Raw genomic sequence first — 18,627 nt, forward strand, 5'->3', positions numbered from 1 at the left:
TTCTAAGCAACCCCGCTGGGCACACTGCCCGGCACAGCCTGCCAGCTGTCCTAGGACTCTGAGTGGGGGGCGGGAAGGAGAATGTCTTAACCTCACAGTTGGCACTAGCCCTTTAAGACCAGCTCCCCTCCCCCGCCCACGCCACCCTTTTCATTCTCCTGACAGGTGTTCTCCCAACTCTGGAGGCACAGGATTTTGGGGAGTGGCTGAGCCAATGAGGTTTTAGATTTGGGGAGGGGGGGTGGAATGGAAGAAGAGGTGTGGCTAGCTGGGTCAGAGCAGAGGCGGGGTTTAAGCCACAGAGCTGTGCCTGCCTCTCAGTCCCTGGTTCCGTGGAGGGTTTTTCTTTCTCGCAAGAACACCCCCCCTCCACCCGACTTGCTCCCGCCCCCTCGCCCCAATCCAGCTCCCATTTTTTTTTTTTAAGTCTTGTTAATTTCTCAATGCTGCTGTTGCTGTTGCGGCCGCTGCCGCTGCCGCTGCCAGAGAAGGGGGAGCGCTGGAATTGACGCTCGGAGGCTTTAACTCCCGCAGCCCCTGAACAAGTCTAAGGAGCCCCGAGTGGGGGCTGAGGAGAGGAGAGCAGGATCCGTGGGAGAAGTCAGAGGCTCGCCTCCAGCCTCCCGCGACTCACACGGGAGGTGCAGAGAGCACAAAAAGAGGAGAAAGCAGCGCTGCTGGAGAGCGAAAGCAAGAAATCTACCACCTTCACTAGAGCAACTTTTTTTTCCTCTTTTTTATTTGTTGACCAACCAGAAAGAGCGGGTGCGAGACAGAGGACGATCACTGGGGGGAATCTACCTACAGTTGAACCTCAACTGGGACCAGGAGCAGCACTGACACACACACGCGCACCCCCATTCACCCCCATTTCTGGAATAGCCGGCGCGCACATATACACACACAAATACACTGAGCACCTCTCTTTTTTCTCCTCCTGATACCCACTCGCGCCCATCCACATCCAGCTGAGGGATACAATAAGGGGATATGCCATTTGGACATGTAATTGTCGGCAAAGGATTTGAGACTTCCAAAAAATGAAGCTGGCTTCAAGACTGTGGGTCTGTGTGAGCCTTCTCCTGGTAGCCTGGACCCTCCAGCCCGGCGCTTCTCAGTCAGGTGGGTCACAGTCTCTCCTTTTCCGCCTCTCTCTCTCTCTCCAGCTGTGGAACCTGCTGCTGTCTGGATGATTTGTGTTTGTGGTCTCCCCTCCCTCCCACTTCCCGCCTCTATTGATAGATCGTTTCTAGGTTAGGAGAAGCTAATCTGAATTGGTTTCATCGCCGCCCCCCGTATCACTGCCCTCCTTATTTCCACCTTCAACTTGCTTGTTTGGTTTTTTTCTCCTCCTTGTGCGTGCGTGGAAATCACTGTGTAATCCCTTTCTCCTCCTGATCTCCCCCCCTCCCCCCCAGTCCCCCAGCTTCTTGTTAGCTCTGTGGTTTAGTGATGGGCTTAGTCCTCTGTCTGCTTCTCTAGGACATAGAAGACGCACACGGAAAATCCCAATAAGCGCAGAAAATTGCCCCCTTTTCACTACCTCCTTTGCCCCCGCCCAGAAGAAAAGAAACAGTGTAATTAGTACTCTTGGCTATTCCGCGGCGCGAAAAGGAAAGAATCTCAGAGTGGCATACATTGCCTTGTTCCCTCTGTGGAGCTCCCTGGGCTTTTGATTCCCAAGCGCCTAGTGTGTATATGTCCGTGTGCGCTTTTGTACCTGCGTGGGAGAGAGGAACAGTACTAAGGCTCTGACACAAGTCGCCTGAGTATTTGACATGGACAAGATTTCAGGCATAGTCTGGATTATGGTCACAGCACACAGCTGCTACCAGAAAAGCCTCCTTTGTAGACCTTTCCAGACCAACCACTTCCCTGTTTTGACTAGAAGCTGTTCTTCTGAAATTCACTATCCAGAGAGATCCCCTTCCCTTTACAACCCCTCCTATGATCGAGGGGTGGCCCTGTAGCTAATCTAGCAGCCAAAGGTCTTGGCAAACTTTATTCACGAGAATAACAGCCACACTCTGTGGGATTAGACTCCCACCAGAGTTCCTCCTGCTAATGTCTACTATTGGCCAGGGTCCCTCAAACTTCCCAGTTATCACTGGGGCTGGCCAGATAGCTCGCCCATCATTTGATCCTCTCTAATCCGAGGCGAAGCGAGCACCACTGTGCTCTAGCTCTTGGCTGGACTGCCTAGCCTCAGGTAGCAGGGCGCAGGATTGTAACAGAACAGCAAAGGAGGAGGGGTCGAGAGAGCTTCAGGGCAGGGTCTTTGACAGAATGTACGGTGCTAGTGAGCTAAAACTTTCTGACACTTGAGTTTCCCAGATGATAGGAATGGGAACAGGGAGATGGCTGATCAGTGGAATGACCAGGGCCAAAAGGGAAGAGCGATGTCTGAGATGGCCAAGGGGTGCCATTTAGACAGCCGGTGCTGTTTCCTGATCTGGCAGCTAGTGATCACTCCAGAGATACTTGATGTAGCGTGGGAGGCTGGCTGACAAGATAAAGCCTCAGGGGCAGTAAGGAGGGGGATGGGGTTAGGGAATGCTTTAGGGACGCCTATGGTGTCCTTGTGACCTTAGGAAGAAAATCCAGCTGCTTAGTTTTCTTGCTCCCTATGCCTGCTTCTTCTCCTCCCTCCCTTCTCCCGCCTTCTCCTTCCCACCTTTTCAAGTAAATACCAAGTTACCGTCACTGGGGCTTTAAAAATGGTCCTGGAATTCCCGGTCTTTGCCATTCATAAGGAACATCAATTATTGCCAAGTCTTGCACTCCGGTCACCTCCGGAATCACCCCAGCGCAGCTTGTAGATTTCAAGGCAGCCTCTTGGCCACTTCCCCTTCGTCTTCCTACAATGATCCTCTCCATATTTTCCTCAATGAGTTGATTATTCAGGTTGACCCATTCAAAAGCAGTTGAGGCTGACATATACGCTTAGCTGACAGGAATTTCTATGAGGCAACCTAGTAGGGGTTTGTCTGGTTCAGCCTCAGCCAAGGGGACCGCCTCTGAGTCTACAGCAATTTGGTATTAACTGTGCGGCTCAGGAGTTGAGCTATTCCTCAAAGCTCTTTTCAGAATTTCTGTAAGGAATGTAATCCAAATTAGTTCTGCAGCTGTCCTCTTCCTCAGCGCTGTGTACACCACTTCTCCCCCCACTCCCGTCTCTGCTCCCCTGTCTTTGGCGAATTGTCATAACCCAAAGTGATCCCTTTCTGGAGTATGAGGTTTTGCGTCCCATTGTTATTCGGGCTGCGACTATGCACTTGAAATTCTGGTGACACAAAGGCAAGCCTCACTTGTTAAAAACACAAAGTGATCTAGATTAAAGAGCGGGACAAAGGAAAGCTTTTTGGTGTATCCCTCTTAATTGCAACTGGAATACTAAAGGTGATCCCAATGAAACCGCTACTGCCCTTGAATGCTGGGTTGTTGTTGTTTTTTTGGTCAGACATGGGGGGAAAAGTTCAGCTGATCTTAGTGTACCATTATAGAACCTAGTTATTGTCTAATCTCTCGCTGTCTCTCTGTTTCTCTCTCTCTCTCTTTCTCTCTCTCTCTCTCTCTGAGTGTGTGTGCGCCCAAGTAAATACATATTCAGCTCTCCCACCCCCAACCCCCAACCAATCCCGGTTAGCAGTCAGTAGCAGTTTCGAGGAGTTTGTTTTGGTCCAAATGAGAAATTAAGTGCGGATAAGTAAACTAAGCTGCCAGAGGGCGACAAGATGTTGAGTGAATTGCTTTTAGATGAAACAAATTAAGGAAACGAGGGAAGACAATCTGCTTCTCGCATTATTAGACACGCTTGGAGTTCAGGGGAAAGTGGCATATTTTTGAAATGCTAATTTCTTAAGAAGCAGAAGGAATGCACCTTATTTACTGGTCTATGTGAATGGAATGGAAATATTGCTCTTTTTTCATCATTATACAGATCTTAAAAAAACCAAACATTTTTCCCATTAGATAACTGTAACTGAATAAGATGTTGTTATTGTGGTGGAAAAAGGAAAATCTAAGTTGTAAACAGACAATCCTCAGAATTTCTGAAGATGTCTGTTCTTTATCACTCTCTCACTACGCAAGAGACATTACTTTACAGGGCCATTTACATTTCAAGAATAAATCTTATACCCCCCATGAGGACAATTCCAAAATTTACCTGCATTTTTCCTTTGAGGAAAAACAAAATACTTCTTCAGTTTATAGAAAGAAAATAGATGTTACTTGCACTGGAGTGCCTGTGTGGCTTAAAAGATGGGTCATGAATAAATTCAATTGGTATTCCTTACTTTCTAGGACCTGGTGTTTGACTTAATTCTGTTATAGGCCTCCAATTTTATCATGTACTATTTCCTTCACATTTTAGGTGTTGATAGTATTGATATCTCACAACCTTTGGCAACTTTTACATTACATGGGAAAAGTTTTCATGAAATTTAAGTTGGGTAAAATCAAAGAAATGCGAAAATACAGTTTCAAAAAGCATTATTATCTGTTCTTCCATATGTTTATGACAAGGGTACCTCTAGCTACATATATTTAGTCTTTTCCTTGTGATGTTTGGAAGGCTTAGATACTCTATATGTGGAATGTGTAGTCTGTGGGGTTCCCCCCCTTGTGAGTCCTACAGAGCAGTTGATTTTTAATATTCAGTGACAATTTTAGTGGAAAATGGGATATTACTATTTGCTGTTTTGAAGATAAAGGTAGATGGTTTGGGGGCTTATAATATGACTCCCAAGATTTTTCCAGATAGAAATATATATATATATATATATTTAATATAGAAATATTTTTCCTTCTAAATATCAATTAAAAAGTGAAGTTTAGAATATAGAATCACTTCTTTATACTTACTTATTTTATTTGGAATCCTAAAAATGTAGCTTAATTAAAAATTATAATAACTTGTTTAGTTGGACTAAAACCTAGTGGAAATTTTTTTTAATAATTTTTGCTAATGAAATATATGTACATTTGCTGTCTTAGAATTCTTCTTATTGTTTGATAATATTCACACTTCATTAATAAAGTAAGTAGGTTTAAACATTCTTTTCTCTCCTTGGTTTCCAATAGAAATGTTATTTATCATCTGATGAAACCATTCTGTCTCTCCATTCCTCTTCAGTATCCCTTTATCTCTTTTTTAATCATTTAATTTATAAATGTAAGTATATCTTTAAGTGCATTCTTTTCCTCCTTCAGAGTACATTCTTTTTACCTTATGTCTTTCCTAACAATCTCTACTTTTCCACTGCTGGAGCCCTTAAAGTCAGTTTCCATTCTTCCTTTTTGATAAATCTGATATGGCTGGTTGTCTGGACAATCTCAAAGCCATTCCATTGCCCAGATTTATTCCTGAAAGAAAATAAAAAAGGCATCGATCCAGGGTCACTTGTACTTCTCTGAAACACTGACTCCAAGGCCAAATGTTTCCTTAAGGAAGCCCCTGGTTCTCTCGTCTTCTTTGCCAAAAATGAAAAGAAATGAAAAAAAAAAAAGAAACATAGTAATGTGCTTCCTAAAAGTACAAGGGACAGGAGATGCTATTTTAATTTGAAATGTTTCTGAGGTTTCAGAATTTTCATTTCAATATTGGTTGCCTTTGTGAGATGTCCATGGTAGGATCTGAGTGCACCAAGTCCACAGTATTCACAAAGTGGCATCTTTTTCTTCATTTAGAGTCAGGCATTGGGAAAAATAAGTGTAGATCCAGAGGAGCCTTTTAAATTTTATTTTTCATTTTCTCCTCCTTTTTTGATGTCTGTGTAATTTCTCAGTACCTGAAATTGAGCTGAGACATATCATCAAAAATGATGCTCTATTTCCTGCAAACTTACAGAAACTTGCTTTACTAGTTAATCATGTGAAAACTGTTGGCCGCTGATCTTACTGTTTTGAAAGATGCTGTAAAGCAGAAGTGCTAATATTTACAATAAAATTAGCTTACATTGTTTCAAGCCTACAGCTGTTGTACAAAATTAATTATGTCAAGTATTTTCTCCTATTATCTCTCATACTGATCTATCCAGCACATTATGCAGGATACAGTTTTCTCATCATCATTGACTTTTCTTTAGGTTTTATCAGATAGCTTCAAAGAAACCCACTCATGCTACCTTACTGCAGATTCTGTTATCTAATGCTTACTTGCTGAAATATCTTACATCTATATATTAGAGCTGCAATGAAACTTTATTCATGGTATTCACTAATATAGCAATTGACTGGAGTTCTCAGTTTGTAATTAAAAATAATTCCCTCTTGCCCTTGGATTTTTTTTCAATAGAAAAAAAGATCGATATTCCTGGAAACTGCAGCTATTGCTCATGATTTGAAGGAGACTATAGTTCTCATTTTGTGGCACATTGTAATGTAGGCCATGGCCAAATGGTTTAAGTCAGGATTTCAACATTTTAGAGTAAATTCCTTTACTCACTTCTTAATACTTTGAACAAATCATATCATCTCTTTAAGTCTTGGTATCTGTGAAAAAACACATTTTCTGCTTATTCATTTCATAGCATTTCTTTCGAAACTGATTCTGAAATGTTTCAAGATAATCAAAGAGGTTCCTATTTTCAAACACAAAGATAATTGATGACCTAATATAATAATACTTACTTGGGCACAGGGAACCTTTTGTTAGAGAGGTACTTTGTCTGAATTTAAAGGTTAAGATTGTTTTATCAGAGATAACAGTTGTTTTAAAAAAATCTTTGAAGATAACTTTTCCTTTGGACTGGGCACTTAAGGGAACAGGAAGAGTACAAAGCCTTAGTTCTGAGCCCTTAATAACAGTTGTATTGGTAAAATGAATTAGAAACTAATAAAATATATCATTATTTTAGGAATTCAGAGGAAGGTCAAGTTAACCTGTGGAATAGAAAGGAAAAAACTTATTGGAGATAGGATTTGAGAGTGGTCAAGGATTTTGCTTAACCACTTCTATTGAATTAATCAACAAGGGCTTTCAAAGGGTAATTGATACAGGCCTTTTGTGTACCATTTTACAAAAACTGGATGTTTTCCCCTCTGGATGTAACAGTGCAAATATGTTTTTTTTTGGTACTTCTAAAACTTCCATATGAAAAGAATCCTATCAAATCAGTTGTTATGGAACATCTGAATAGATATTCTTATATCCTTTAAAAAAAACCCTTCTCTTCTGTCTTAAAATCATATCAGTTCAAGGTAGAAGAATGGGAAAGACAAGGCAACTGGGGTTAAATGTCTTGCCCAGGCTTACATAGCTAGAAAGTCCCCAAGGCCAGATTTGAGCCTTCTGCCTGGCTCTCTATCTATTGAGTCACTTAGCTGCCCTTTAGATGTCTTTTTAATTGATTTATAATACATTTCTAAGTATCAGTGAGATAAAAATTCTTTGTCTTTTATTGACACCTGCCAATGTATAAACTTTCTTGGGGAATAAATTAAGACTCTAGAAACTGTGCCAGCTCATATAAGATGGTGGGGTGTACTAGTTATATCTTCATCTAGTGGGGCAAAAGAGTTAATGGTTTCCAAGAGTTCCTACCAATTCTTTGCAAGGAATGTCTGAAGGGCAAGCTCCCATGTGTGTGCCTGACTTTTCTTATTGGTATTTTAGGGCTTCATAGGCACTCCCTTTCCCCAACCCCCTCTCCCCCCAGAAGACAGCAGAGATCATTTATTTTCAGAGATCAGAAATTGGAGTTTGGTAACATGGGTTCCACCTGTTGAAGAGCAGATGATTCCCAGACCTCTTATCAGCTATCTCTCATACACACAAACAAGTTTGTGTTGCTGCTCAATCCCATGGTCGTGACTCACTTCTCCCTTTTTCCTGCCCCATTGTGATATTTAAGAATCTTGAAGGAGAAAGATGCTCCTGGCCATAGTCTTCTCTGCTCTCTGGCTCCCCCATCTTTGTTCTTCCTTGGAGGGGTCATGCATGGTTCTCTGAGGTTTCTAGCATTAAGGCACCCTCTACCCCTATGTTCCAGTGCTTTTTTCTCCTTTGGATTTCATTCCCTAGAGGCACTCTTTTGTACTGCCTATTTATTGAAGAAACCTGAACTAGATCACTCTTATATTCTGGATTTGTTCTGACTCAGAATCTTAAGGTCACAGTGAAATTTCAAGAAGCAATGCTATAACTTTTTTCAATTGTTCCTATGAATGTGGAATGCTATTATGCAAAGGTCCATTTTGTGAATTCTGTCCTTTATCTCTTCTCTGAAAGAGTGAGTGGTAGGGAAGGAAAATTGTAAATAGAGTAAAAACTCTTCGTAAAGAACCGCTTTCTATTTTCTGTGTTTTTCAGTGACTGAGGGTGGGCATATCTTTCTCACAACTGCACATGCTATGATGCATGTTTTATTTATTGATATCAAAATTGTAATAGAATAACTTTTCAAAAAAGTGATATATTCTATAATGCTTAAATGTGATTAATGTTAATCATCTTGCTGGTTTTCTCACACTAAAGACATAATATCAAGGCCATTCTCTCTGCAGTGTGGAAAGAGAGTATGTATGCCTGTGAGTGTGGATGTGGGGTTGATAGGAGATTGGGTTTGAGTTCTGACTTTTAGCGAGTCCTTTAGCCCCCATTCTACATCAATAAGGATGGAAGCAATCATTTATGAAGTGCCAGGTGCTTTACCAATAGTATCTAATTTGAACCTCAAAAACCCTGGGAAGTAAGTATTATTATTCCCATTTTATAGTTGAGAAAATTGAGGCAAATGGAGGTTAAGTAACTTAACGTAGGGTTAGAGAGCCAGGAGGTATGTGAATGTGGATTTGAACTTAGCTCTTACTGAATCCATGTTCAATAGTCTATCCACTGTGCCATTTGCTTTATTGTATATCTAATATGACCTTTGGATTAGATGATTTTAAAGGTCTCATAGGATCATAGAATTAGAGCTAGGAAAGACCTTAGAGTTCTAATCCTATTCTTTCATTTAACACATGAGAAACCCAAGGGGTAAGTGACTTGCCTAAGACCTTATAGAGCTAGTAATTGTTATTATTATTAATATTATAATACCATGATACACCTTAGAGCTACCTCTCCATAACAAAGTGTATGTTTGACTTTTCTTTATCATTTTATTTTACAAAAGACTAGAAGTCTATCTTGGACTTTTTACTAATAAACCATTATCACTTACCATAAGTAGTAAAACAACATATCTCAAAATCAGTGATCATAGAACACAGAATATGATTTCACATCACATTTTGATGGTGTAAAAATATCAGCAAAATAGGCAATAATTTCCCAGTTGCTACTCACTTCAAATTTAGCAGTCATTGTCCCTAGTGAAATATAGAAACCTCTAAACATGTACTCAGAATTAACTAGCAAACTGAAATGAGTGGTATTCAGATATAATTCTTTAGTGGATAAAAAATGTAAGGGACAAAACTATACCCCCGAAACAAGAGCTTCAGAGGGGAGTTGGAAGAAGACAAGACCTTTCATGCAATGGTTTGATGAAAGTCACATTTATTATTCTTTCAGTACTTACTGTAATACTTGTGGCCTGAATTAGCACACCATGAGCCAGGGAAACAGATAAGACAAACAGAAAGGCATGTAGCTAATTTCGTTTAGCAAATTGAGATCAGATCCATTCTATTTTATTCCTATAAACTGACTCAATCTCTCTTTGCAATTTATAGATGAAGTTTCAAGTTCTCACAGTTTTTTAATTTAATATTTCTAGACCATATAATCTTATAAATAGTTTTCTCTTAATATTTATAGGCTATATAAAATATATTTCTATAAAATAAGTATTACATTCCTTATTGGCAATATGAACAATGAAGTTAGACAATGAAGAGAAAAAAATAGATGTTTAGAAACACTTTGCTCTGGGGTCAAATAATATAGTACCTGGGCATATTAATCAAACTGTTCTTATTTTTGTGATATATACTGTTTTAAACAGGTATTCACAGTGTTCCAGTCAAGTCCACATTTATTTAAAAGCTTATGTTAAATATGTTCTTTAGATAGGTTGATATAAGTAGAGTTGGAAGAGACTGTGCGGCTAAACTGGACCAAACTCTTTGCTTATTGGTGAGGAATTTTAGGCAATTTTGTCCAAACTTTTCATTTTTCAAGTGAGAGAACTGAGGCATAAAGAGATTAAGTGACTTGCAAAAATCCAAAATGTGTAATTGATGGTAAGACAGAGATTTGAACTCCAACCCTCTGACTCCATACATCCACTGCCCTTTCTATTGATAATTTTCAGGCACATAACCTGTGCATTCAATAACATATTTTCTGGTGTCAAGGCTAGTTTTTAACAGCTCCAACTTGAGGAAAGCTAGTTGTGTTTGTACCAATGAGGCAACTGAAGATATCATAGAACTTTATTTTCCGTGGAAAATTTTATTTTTCTCCTAAAAGAGTGACTGACTGTAATACTATATGATGGATAGGAACAAGAAGGCTAAAAGGATAGCTCACAAGGGTAGCAGGAGAGGGGAAAAAGAAGGGAGTAAATATTTGTGCCAGGCACTATGATAAGTACTTTACTAACATTATATCATTTGATCCTTCCAATCACTTTATGAAGTATGGGATGTTATTTTCCCCATTTTACACTTGGGGAAACTGAGGCAAACAGAAGAGGCTCATGGAGGATTGCACAGCTAGTAGGTACCTGAGGTACTATTTGAAATCTGTCATGGATCAGGTGTGTTTTGCCTATCTTTAGGTGATCCACATTGAGGGAAAACACATTTATTTCTTCATATTTATGACGACTGAGGCAAAGGATCTTCTTCCTACCCATCCCCATCTAAACATCTACAATGAAAAAGCAATAAATCTTTTGGAAACTGTATTTTAGGTTGAATAACTTTGTGATTTGTAGGTGTAACATGCTGGACAACTGTGATTTGGAAGCTCTTATAATCTTACAGTCTGTAAAATTAGTCAAAATGCTCCATCCCAGAAAAAGCACAACCTGCCTCACGGTCTTCCTCTGATTCAGAGTAGCATGACTGATGGAAACCAAACTCTTCATCTTCTTCTTCCTAAGGCTCTGCCAACTTCCCTTTGAAACTTCACCTTTCTTTCATAGAACCTTGGCACTGCCTTGTGGTTTTCATTCTTCCTTCCTCTATGGCGTCCCCAATTCTCTCATTATTTCTTCCCCTTTTTTCTTCTTCCATTTAATGTTCAGATCTCTAACCCTGTGGTCTGGTCCGTTGTGCCAGGAATATTGCTTCACCTTGCTTCCCAAACTCTAGCTATTCTCCTCTATGAAGGATAATAAGCCATGAAGCTTTATGCTACTTAATCTTCTTATTCCTTTTCTTGAAGCCTCATTCATAGAATAGCTATTATAGCAGAGAATCACAGTTCACTTGGGTTCACACCTTCCTGTTCTTCCTGGGATTGTGCTGAGGGAGTTCCACAGGAAACCGACAGGGTCAGTCTAAAAGCCTGAGGCCATCTTAAAAATGATCCAGGTAGAAAGATAAAGAACTTACTTTTGAAATGTGTAATCTAATAGGCTGTTCTGGGACAGAAGAGAAATGGGGCTCAGATTATAAAGTAGGAGAGAAGTGTTGACAAAATTGAACAAAATCTCAGAATCAAAATGCAGTAGAAATCATGGGAAAATTTTCTTAATCAATACAAAATTAAAAAAAAATGCAGTAGAGCCAAAATCCATTATAGTGTGGCTGGCATCCATAGAAAACCACCAAATCACATGCTACTTATTAATAGCATAAATTTAAATACACATTCTATTTTCCTAATACTTTCTGTTTTAAGATCTCTTAGTTGTCAACTCCTCCCTATTGTAATGGCATCTTTTCCTTTTTAATATTTGAAAAAAAATCAAGTAATACTTTAAAAAATTATTTATTTATTTAGTCACTTTAGAACATTATTCCTTGGTTAGAGGAATCATATTCTATACCTCCCTTCTCTCCCCCCACCCTTCCCATAGCTGATGCACAATTCCACTGGGTATTTAAGTAATACTTTTTTAACATCTGATTTTTTTCACCAGATTTTGCCTCAATATAGCGTATATTTCCTAAATGATTTATTTCAGATTCTTCCTCCTCTCTATGTTCTTCCTAGTTTCCGTTTTAATTATAGTGCTTTTCATATCCTATCTTCTCCTGGAAGCCTTCATATTGAATTACCAATCTGAAGTGCTATTTTCCCCATTCTATAGTTATAAATAATCTGTTATGCAACCTAGAACTTAAGGACCAAGATTCTTGCTCAACATAGACTAGGCTATAGGAAGACAGTCGGATTGTCTGAATAAAGATAACAACTTATCAAAACTGGGCTAGCCTTCTACACCTCAAAAATGACAACTATTTAAAAATAACAAAAATGAACTCAAATCATCAAAATTATTAAAAGTCTTTTTATTCTTTGCTGATAATTTTGACTCCTTCAATTTAGAGATCATGACTTCATGTTCATTTACATGGAGCTCAACAGAGATTAATATACATTGAACTTCAAAAGAAGCAGATTTTGTCCAAATTATGGAATCTATAGCCACTGAAGAACAGAGTTTTTTCCACATTCCTTCTTAATTTTAGAGATTATGAAAATATATTTACTCTAGTAAATGGCTTTTGGCTGAAGAATCTATAGGGATTTGGAATAATAAAATAATTTGGGATGACAAGATCTAGGTTCGAGAACTGGGTTTGCTACTTACTACCCCTGTGACTTTAGGGAAGTCCTTGAAACTCTTGGAACTTCAGTTTTCTCATCTGTAAAATGGGAATCATGATTAACCTATATATAGCAGTTTCAAACATGCAGTAATGCTTTATGTATGTTCTCATTTGATTTGTGTAGCAGCCTTGTGACACATATGCTTAAAGGTATTATTCCCCATTTTTCATTTGTGGAAACTGAGTCTCAGAGAGGAAAATGACTTGTCCTTGGTCACACAGTGTCAGAAATGGAAGTCAAACTTGGATCTTTCTGGACTCCAAATAAAACACTGTATATTAGGAGCTCATTTTATATAAATTCAATATATGCAATTTTACATATGTGCAATTGGAAATAAAAATATATATATAGGCAGAAAAACAAATAACATTTAATAAAAATTTAGATATGTGCTGTCAGCACCATTTCCCCAGGCTTTGTAGCCTCCCAGAAGGTCCTGAAATCACACTCCTTCTTGCTCTGAGAATCATTAGTGTGACATTAATTTGTGCCAGACATTAGATCCTGTGTCAGTCTTTGTCCAGAGTTCTTGCTTGCAACAAGTTGCCTCCCTGTTAGAGCAGTGCTTCTTTTTGTTTCATTGATGTCATTTACTTATTAATAATGGCTCCAAAGTATCAGAATAATGAGATGCTTTTAGCCCTGGTAAGCTTAAGAAAAGTCATAAAGTACCTAGGTATGTAAGAAATACTTACTAAATAAGAGTGTTCACTCTTATGCATGATTTTCAACTTACGGGAAGGATCTTGGAACATTTTGGTTTTGTAAAATGAGGTCCTATTGTATCTACTTTTCCATGCACTTCTCGCCAATACCACTCATTTTCTTTACTTCGGGAGTTAGGTTAGACAATGTGTATGGTGATTTATGGCTAAAAAGTCAACTTTCATCATTATAATTATGGCTTTTAAGTTGTGGGAAAATAGCACTTTAATAGGGAATCTGGAGAATTTTAATGCTCAGTGACTATATTAACATTTTATATGAAAAATGAGTTTTCAGGAATTGGTAAAAATTTAGATAACTTACTTTTAACCATCCTGGGTCTTTCAAATTCATTTTATATATCATAATAATCCAAAAGGAAAATAGCTTAGAAATATATTCATTTTTTATAAAGAATAACAACTTTATTCCCAATATTTATTATATTGGTCCAATATTTATGATAAGACATCTAAGTGTGGTATTATATAGAATTTTGGATCTGACATTAAGAAGACTCCCGAGTTCAAATTCTAATGACCATGTGACCCTGGGCAAGCATTTTAACTTCTGTTTCCCTAAGTTTCCTCCTCATCTATTAAAAGGTGATATAATAGCACCAACATCACAGGGTTATTGTGAGAATCAAATGAGGTAATAATTGTAAAACACTTGGCACAGTTCTTGGCACAGAGTAAGCACATAATTATAGTTAATACATTTAGTATAAATATAATTATCTAATATTAGTATATATCATTTATCACAGTGCCTAGCAGTTAATAAACACGGCATAAATGTAAGCTATTATTATTATTATTGGTGGTGGTTTTATTGTTAGCTCTGTGATCTTAAGCAAGTCACTTAAACTTTGCCTCAGTTTCTTTATCTGTAAAATAGTGACAATAATAGCATCTACCTTACAGAATTGTCAGGAGGATAAATGAGTTAATATTTGTAAAGTACTTTGTAAATTGTAAAGCATTGTATAAATGCTAGCTATTATTTTTAATCTGTTTTTCAAGTCCTACATATTGGAAGTATTTCCAATTTATGCTAGAATATGCTTTCTTCACATGAAAGACTCCATTTACTGTCACTTTATAAAATGAACATTTATAACAAAATACATCAGTATTTTAATAACAGCTAAATATGTTGAGAATAGAGTAATAAAATTTGATATTGATGATATTATTTAAAACCTTATCCAGTAAGATCATCATTAACTAATATTCTTTTAAATTACATATGTCCCATGCTTGTTAACAGCTGGTGAACAAAAAGATTTATATTGAAAAGTTGTGTATATAAACTTTGTAGGAGCAACAACCTAAGCTGACTTTTTTTCGGGGGTGTTTTTGGTGGTGGCAGACTTACAGGGCAATTTGCCCATCTGTGTGTGTGTGTGTGTGTGTGTGTGTGTGTGTGTGTGTGTGTGTGCCTCAGGTTGATTAAATCACTTCTCTTTCATATTCAGTTTTTATGGTCCGGTTAAAAGAAATTGTGTTTAGAAAGAGACAGTTGGGTTATGAAGATTTATGTTTACCTGGGACTCAGGAATTCTAAGCCCTTTAATCCTTATTGTTTTTTAAAGTGCCTTCATGAGAAAATGGTTTTTAATCAAATTCATGTAATAACTTTTTTATGTTACATTTTATAGGCATTTAAACTTTTCAGGATAGAAAACAGCTAGCATAATGTATGACTAGATACATTTTAGTTAAAAATTCTGTGGCCTGGACCCATCTCTTCAAGGTCTATAATAAAAATACTCAGCAAAAATTTATAAAAGTTCCCTTATTATTGCATTTTTGCATGTTCATTTAGGAATTTGATAGAACTAGGAAAAGATTATGACATTTTTGCTCAGAGTATCTTCTTTCTGGGTAAGGCTCAAGCACCCTAAAAAGGTTATCATTTTCTGGCAAAATATTTCTCAGGGACAAGGACTGATGCTTTTGCAAAGACTCCTATTCTAAGATAAGACAAATTAGAATAATTGATTAAGAAAGTAACATCCCTTTCCTCTTTATGCCAATTTGGAACAGTTCAAGAATACTGGTTGACTTTCCTTCTGGAGGAAAATATCCCACTATTGTTTTCTAAGTAAAAGAGTAGCTTACTCTTGGAGAAACAAGTTGAAATCGTGTTCTCAAGTAAAAGTATTTGCTATTATCTTATTCAACTGGCAGGTGGTGCTCCAGAACAATGTGGTGAAATAAAATTTATTATTATGTTTCCACTCACAATTCCCTTACTCTAGCATGAGTTATAGTCCAAGAATTAAAGACCTTTTTTTCCCCCTGTAGCCGCAGAGCTACTAACAATTCCAGATGTGATAATAGTATCACAACAAAGTAATTATCACATTTCATTGCCTCCCTAAATTTTAAATGTGTATGAAGTAAATGTGCTGACCTTGACTCTGATGAAGATTTCATGTAGCCGGGTCCAAGAAGAATTTTTTGAAAATCGAAACAAATAAACTAGGATTATAAAAGTCATTAAGCTCTATAGCAAGAGCTTGATTTCTTTTGTGGTACTTTTTTCATTAGTTTGGCAGCTTTTTGCTTTAATACCCTTTGACCTGTCATTCATCACAGATTTCTAGACAACAAAAGTTCCATCTACACATCTGAACAAATGACATTTAAAATTGCATATCCCTTATTAAGATGTGGGGACCCATTGTGAAGGAAAGTATTGCAAGAAAGCTGGACTCAACAAATACATTCCATAAATGACAATAGTTGTCACCATGGTAACCCTTCACAGCACACATTTGGTGTAATTTAGGCTGGTCATATTCTAGAATGAGGGTCAGATGATGGAAGGGAGAACTATTTATGTTTAGAGTTTGGCATACTCTTGAGTATTTGAATATGCACATATTTATATATATCTGCATGTTTCAATTTAGGATGAACTATATGTAGGAGGGACAGAGAGAACATGACAGTTAGATACAGAGGAGGTTAGGGGGACTAGTCTTGGAGTCTTGAAGACTTCAGCATAATTCCTGTCTTATTTGCTCATTAGCTGTGTGACCCTTGGCTAATTATTTCATTTTTTTCAACTTCACAAATGTGATGTAAGGATCAAATGAGATAATATCCATAAAGTGCCTTGTAAACCTCAAGTGCAATATATATTATTATTACTATATACATAGTAGCTATATGATTCTTTTTTAAGTTCTCTAAGACTACAATTAAAGAAAAAAATTATTTATCTACACTGGTGGAAAAAAAGTTTTCCTTAGGGGGGCATTCCTAACACAGTTGAAATAAGTCCAATTTAAAAAACAAAACAAAACAACAACAAAACAAGATGAATTTGGGGAAGATGCAGGATTTTGAAAACTCTACATGTTAAAGAAATTAATGGTTTCACATACAGTGTTTTTTGTTCTTTTTTGCTCTGTTTTGTTCTTTATGTATTGAAATGCTTGTATTTGAGGAATAAATTTATAATAAAAAAGAAGAAATCTTAGAAAGAGAGAAACATAGAAGAATTAAAGAGAGTAGAATCTAAAAAAGACAAGAGGTGGGGAAAAAACAGTGTCTTCTATTCTGTTGTTTTTCTTCCCTACACCATTATGTACCAAGGTATTTGCCCAGATCTTGCTGCCCACTCAAGCCTCTTTATATCCTTGGTCCAAGAATCCATATCCTTCTTCTCTATTAGAGCATTCACAATACCCCACCTACATACAATTATTCCCTCTTGCTAGTTAACCTCCTTACCACTTCTCTCTTTGGTTAATCAATCATCACACATTCATTATGGGGTTATTATATGCTAGATGCTGTGCTAAGTGATAAAAATTTTAAAAAAAGACAAAAATAAAATAATTCTTACCTGCACAGGGTTTGCATTCTAATGGGGGAGCCAACTTGTTCCTATAAGTATATTCACAGAATATAGACAAAATGAATATGAGGCAAAGGCAGCTTTGGGAAAGTGTCCTGGGAACAAGGGTGGGTTTGGGGTAGGGGAGAACAGAATAGACTCCATTAAGGAGACAACAGTTGAGTTGAATCTTAAAGGAAAGCAGAGATTTCAAGAAGTGAAGAGGAGGAGAGGGAAGAAATTTGAAAGATGGGGAATAGTAAGTGTAAATATCTGAAGAAGGTGATGGAACAAGACCAATATGACTGGACTGCAGAGGTTTTTTCAGGGGAGTAACATGTAAGAGGACGGCAAAGTGAGCCAGATCATAAAGAGATGTAAATGCCAAACAATGGCATCTGATCCTTCTCAGATAATAGGGAATTATTGAAGTGGTGTGTGTGTGTGTGTGTGTGTGTGTGTGTGTGTGTGTGTGTGTGTGTGTATGTGTGTGTGTGTGTGTGTGTAGGAAAAACCTTTTGGACACTTATGGAAGAAATATTGGAATAATTTAAATGGAAACTAGTGCAATAATGCAGGTGAAACACTCATCTAGAAAATATCTAAGAATACAAACCAATGAGAATTCATCAAAAATGATGAAGAGTAGAGAAGTAAAATTCTGTGACACTTCTCAGTGTATCATGTATTAAATCCCAGATAAGTCTTCTACCCATCTTCCTAAGTTTGCTGTTATTCTGCCTGCAGCACTAACTTGCTTAAAAGCTCTGGTCAGTAGCTGCTCCTTCTGTTCTGGCTTGGTGCATGCCTATTATATGAATGTTTGGGTCTCTTTCACCTTAGTGTTTATTCACATGTGCTTCTGCAAACTGTTGATGATGAAATCATTTTACCAGCAAACTTTCCATACTACTAATATGACATGGGGAAAATAGCTTACAAATTATTGATGGATTCTATTGTGTTTATTGCTATGATGTTGTGAACTGTCTGTATGCCATATGTCAGACTTACTTTTAGCATGTATAGAGAATGAAAGAATCGGGCTAGAGTATTTTTCTAGCATGTGTGTTTTGATCTGCATATTCTTTTGGTAATATAGCAGAAAGGTGCATCCCAACTGGAGCTAGTATAGTATGTTGAAAGATTATAGATGAAGGGAATACATAAAAATCTTTCAACGAAAGGCAACATGATTTATTGGATAGAAGGTTAGACTTAGAGTCATGAAGATCCAGGTTAAGATATTTCTTCGCCACAAACTAACTGACTGTCTGTTGGCAAGTCTCTTCACTTCTCAGTGCCCCAGAAGATCACTCTGTCTA

At 37.6% G+C, this 18,627-nt stretch overlaps 1 protein-coding gene across 4 annotated transcripts in view; it reads left to right on the forward strand.

The window, feature by feature from the left end:
• Positions 1 to 283: 283 nt before the first annotated feature.
• The window catches only part of ERBB4 (erb-b2 receptor tyrosine kinase 4), a 1,424,132-nt gene continuing 1,405,788 nt past the window's right edge, over positions 284 to 18,627 (forward strand). For all 4 annotated transcript variants that reach the window (XM_056807930.1, XM_001369059.5, XM_056807929.1 and 1 more), the window contains exon 1: positions 284 to 1,122. In XM_056807930.1, coding sequence (XP_056663908.1) covers positions 1,041 to 1,122 — 82 coding nt within the window. In that variant the 5' untranslated portion in view covers positions 284 to 1,040. The remainder of the gene's footprint in view (positions 1,123 to 18,627) is intronic.

This window comes from Monodelphis domestica, chromosome 8, assembly GCF_027887165.1.
Source record: "Monodelphis domestica isolate mMonDom1 chromosome 8, mMonDom1.pri, whole genome shotgun sequence".
Lineage (NCBI taxonomy): Eukaryota > Metazoa > Chordata > Mammalia > Didelphimorphia > Didelphidae > Monodelphis > Monodelphis domestica.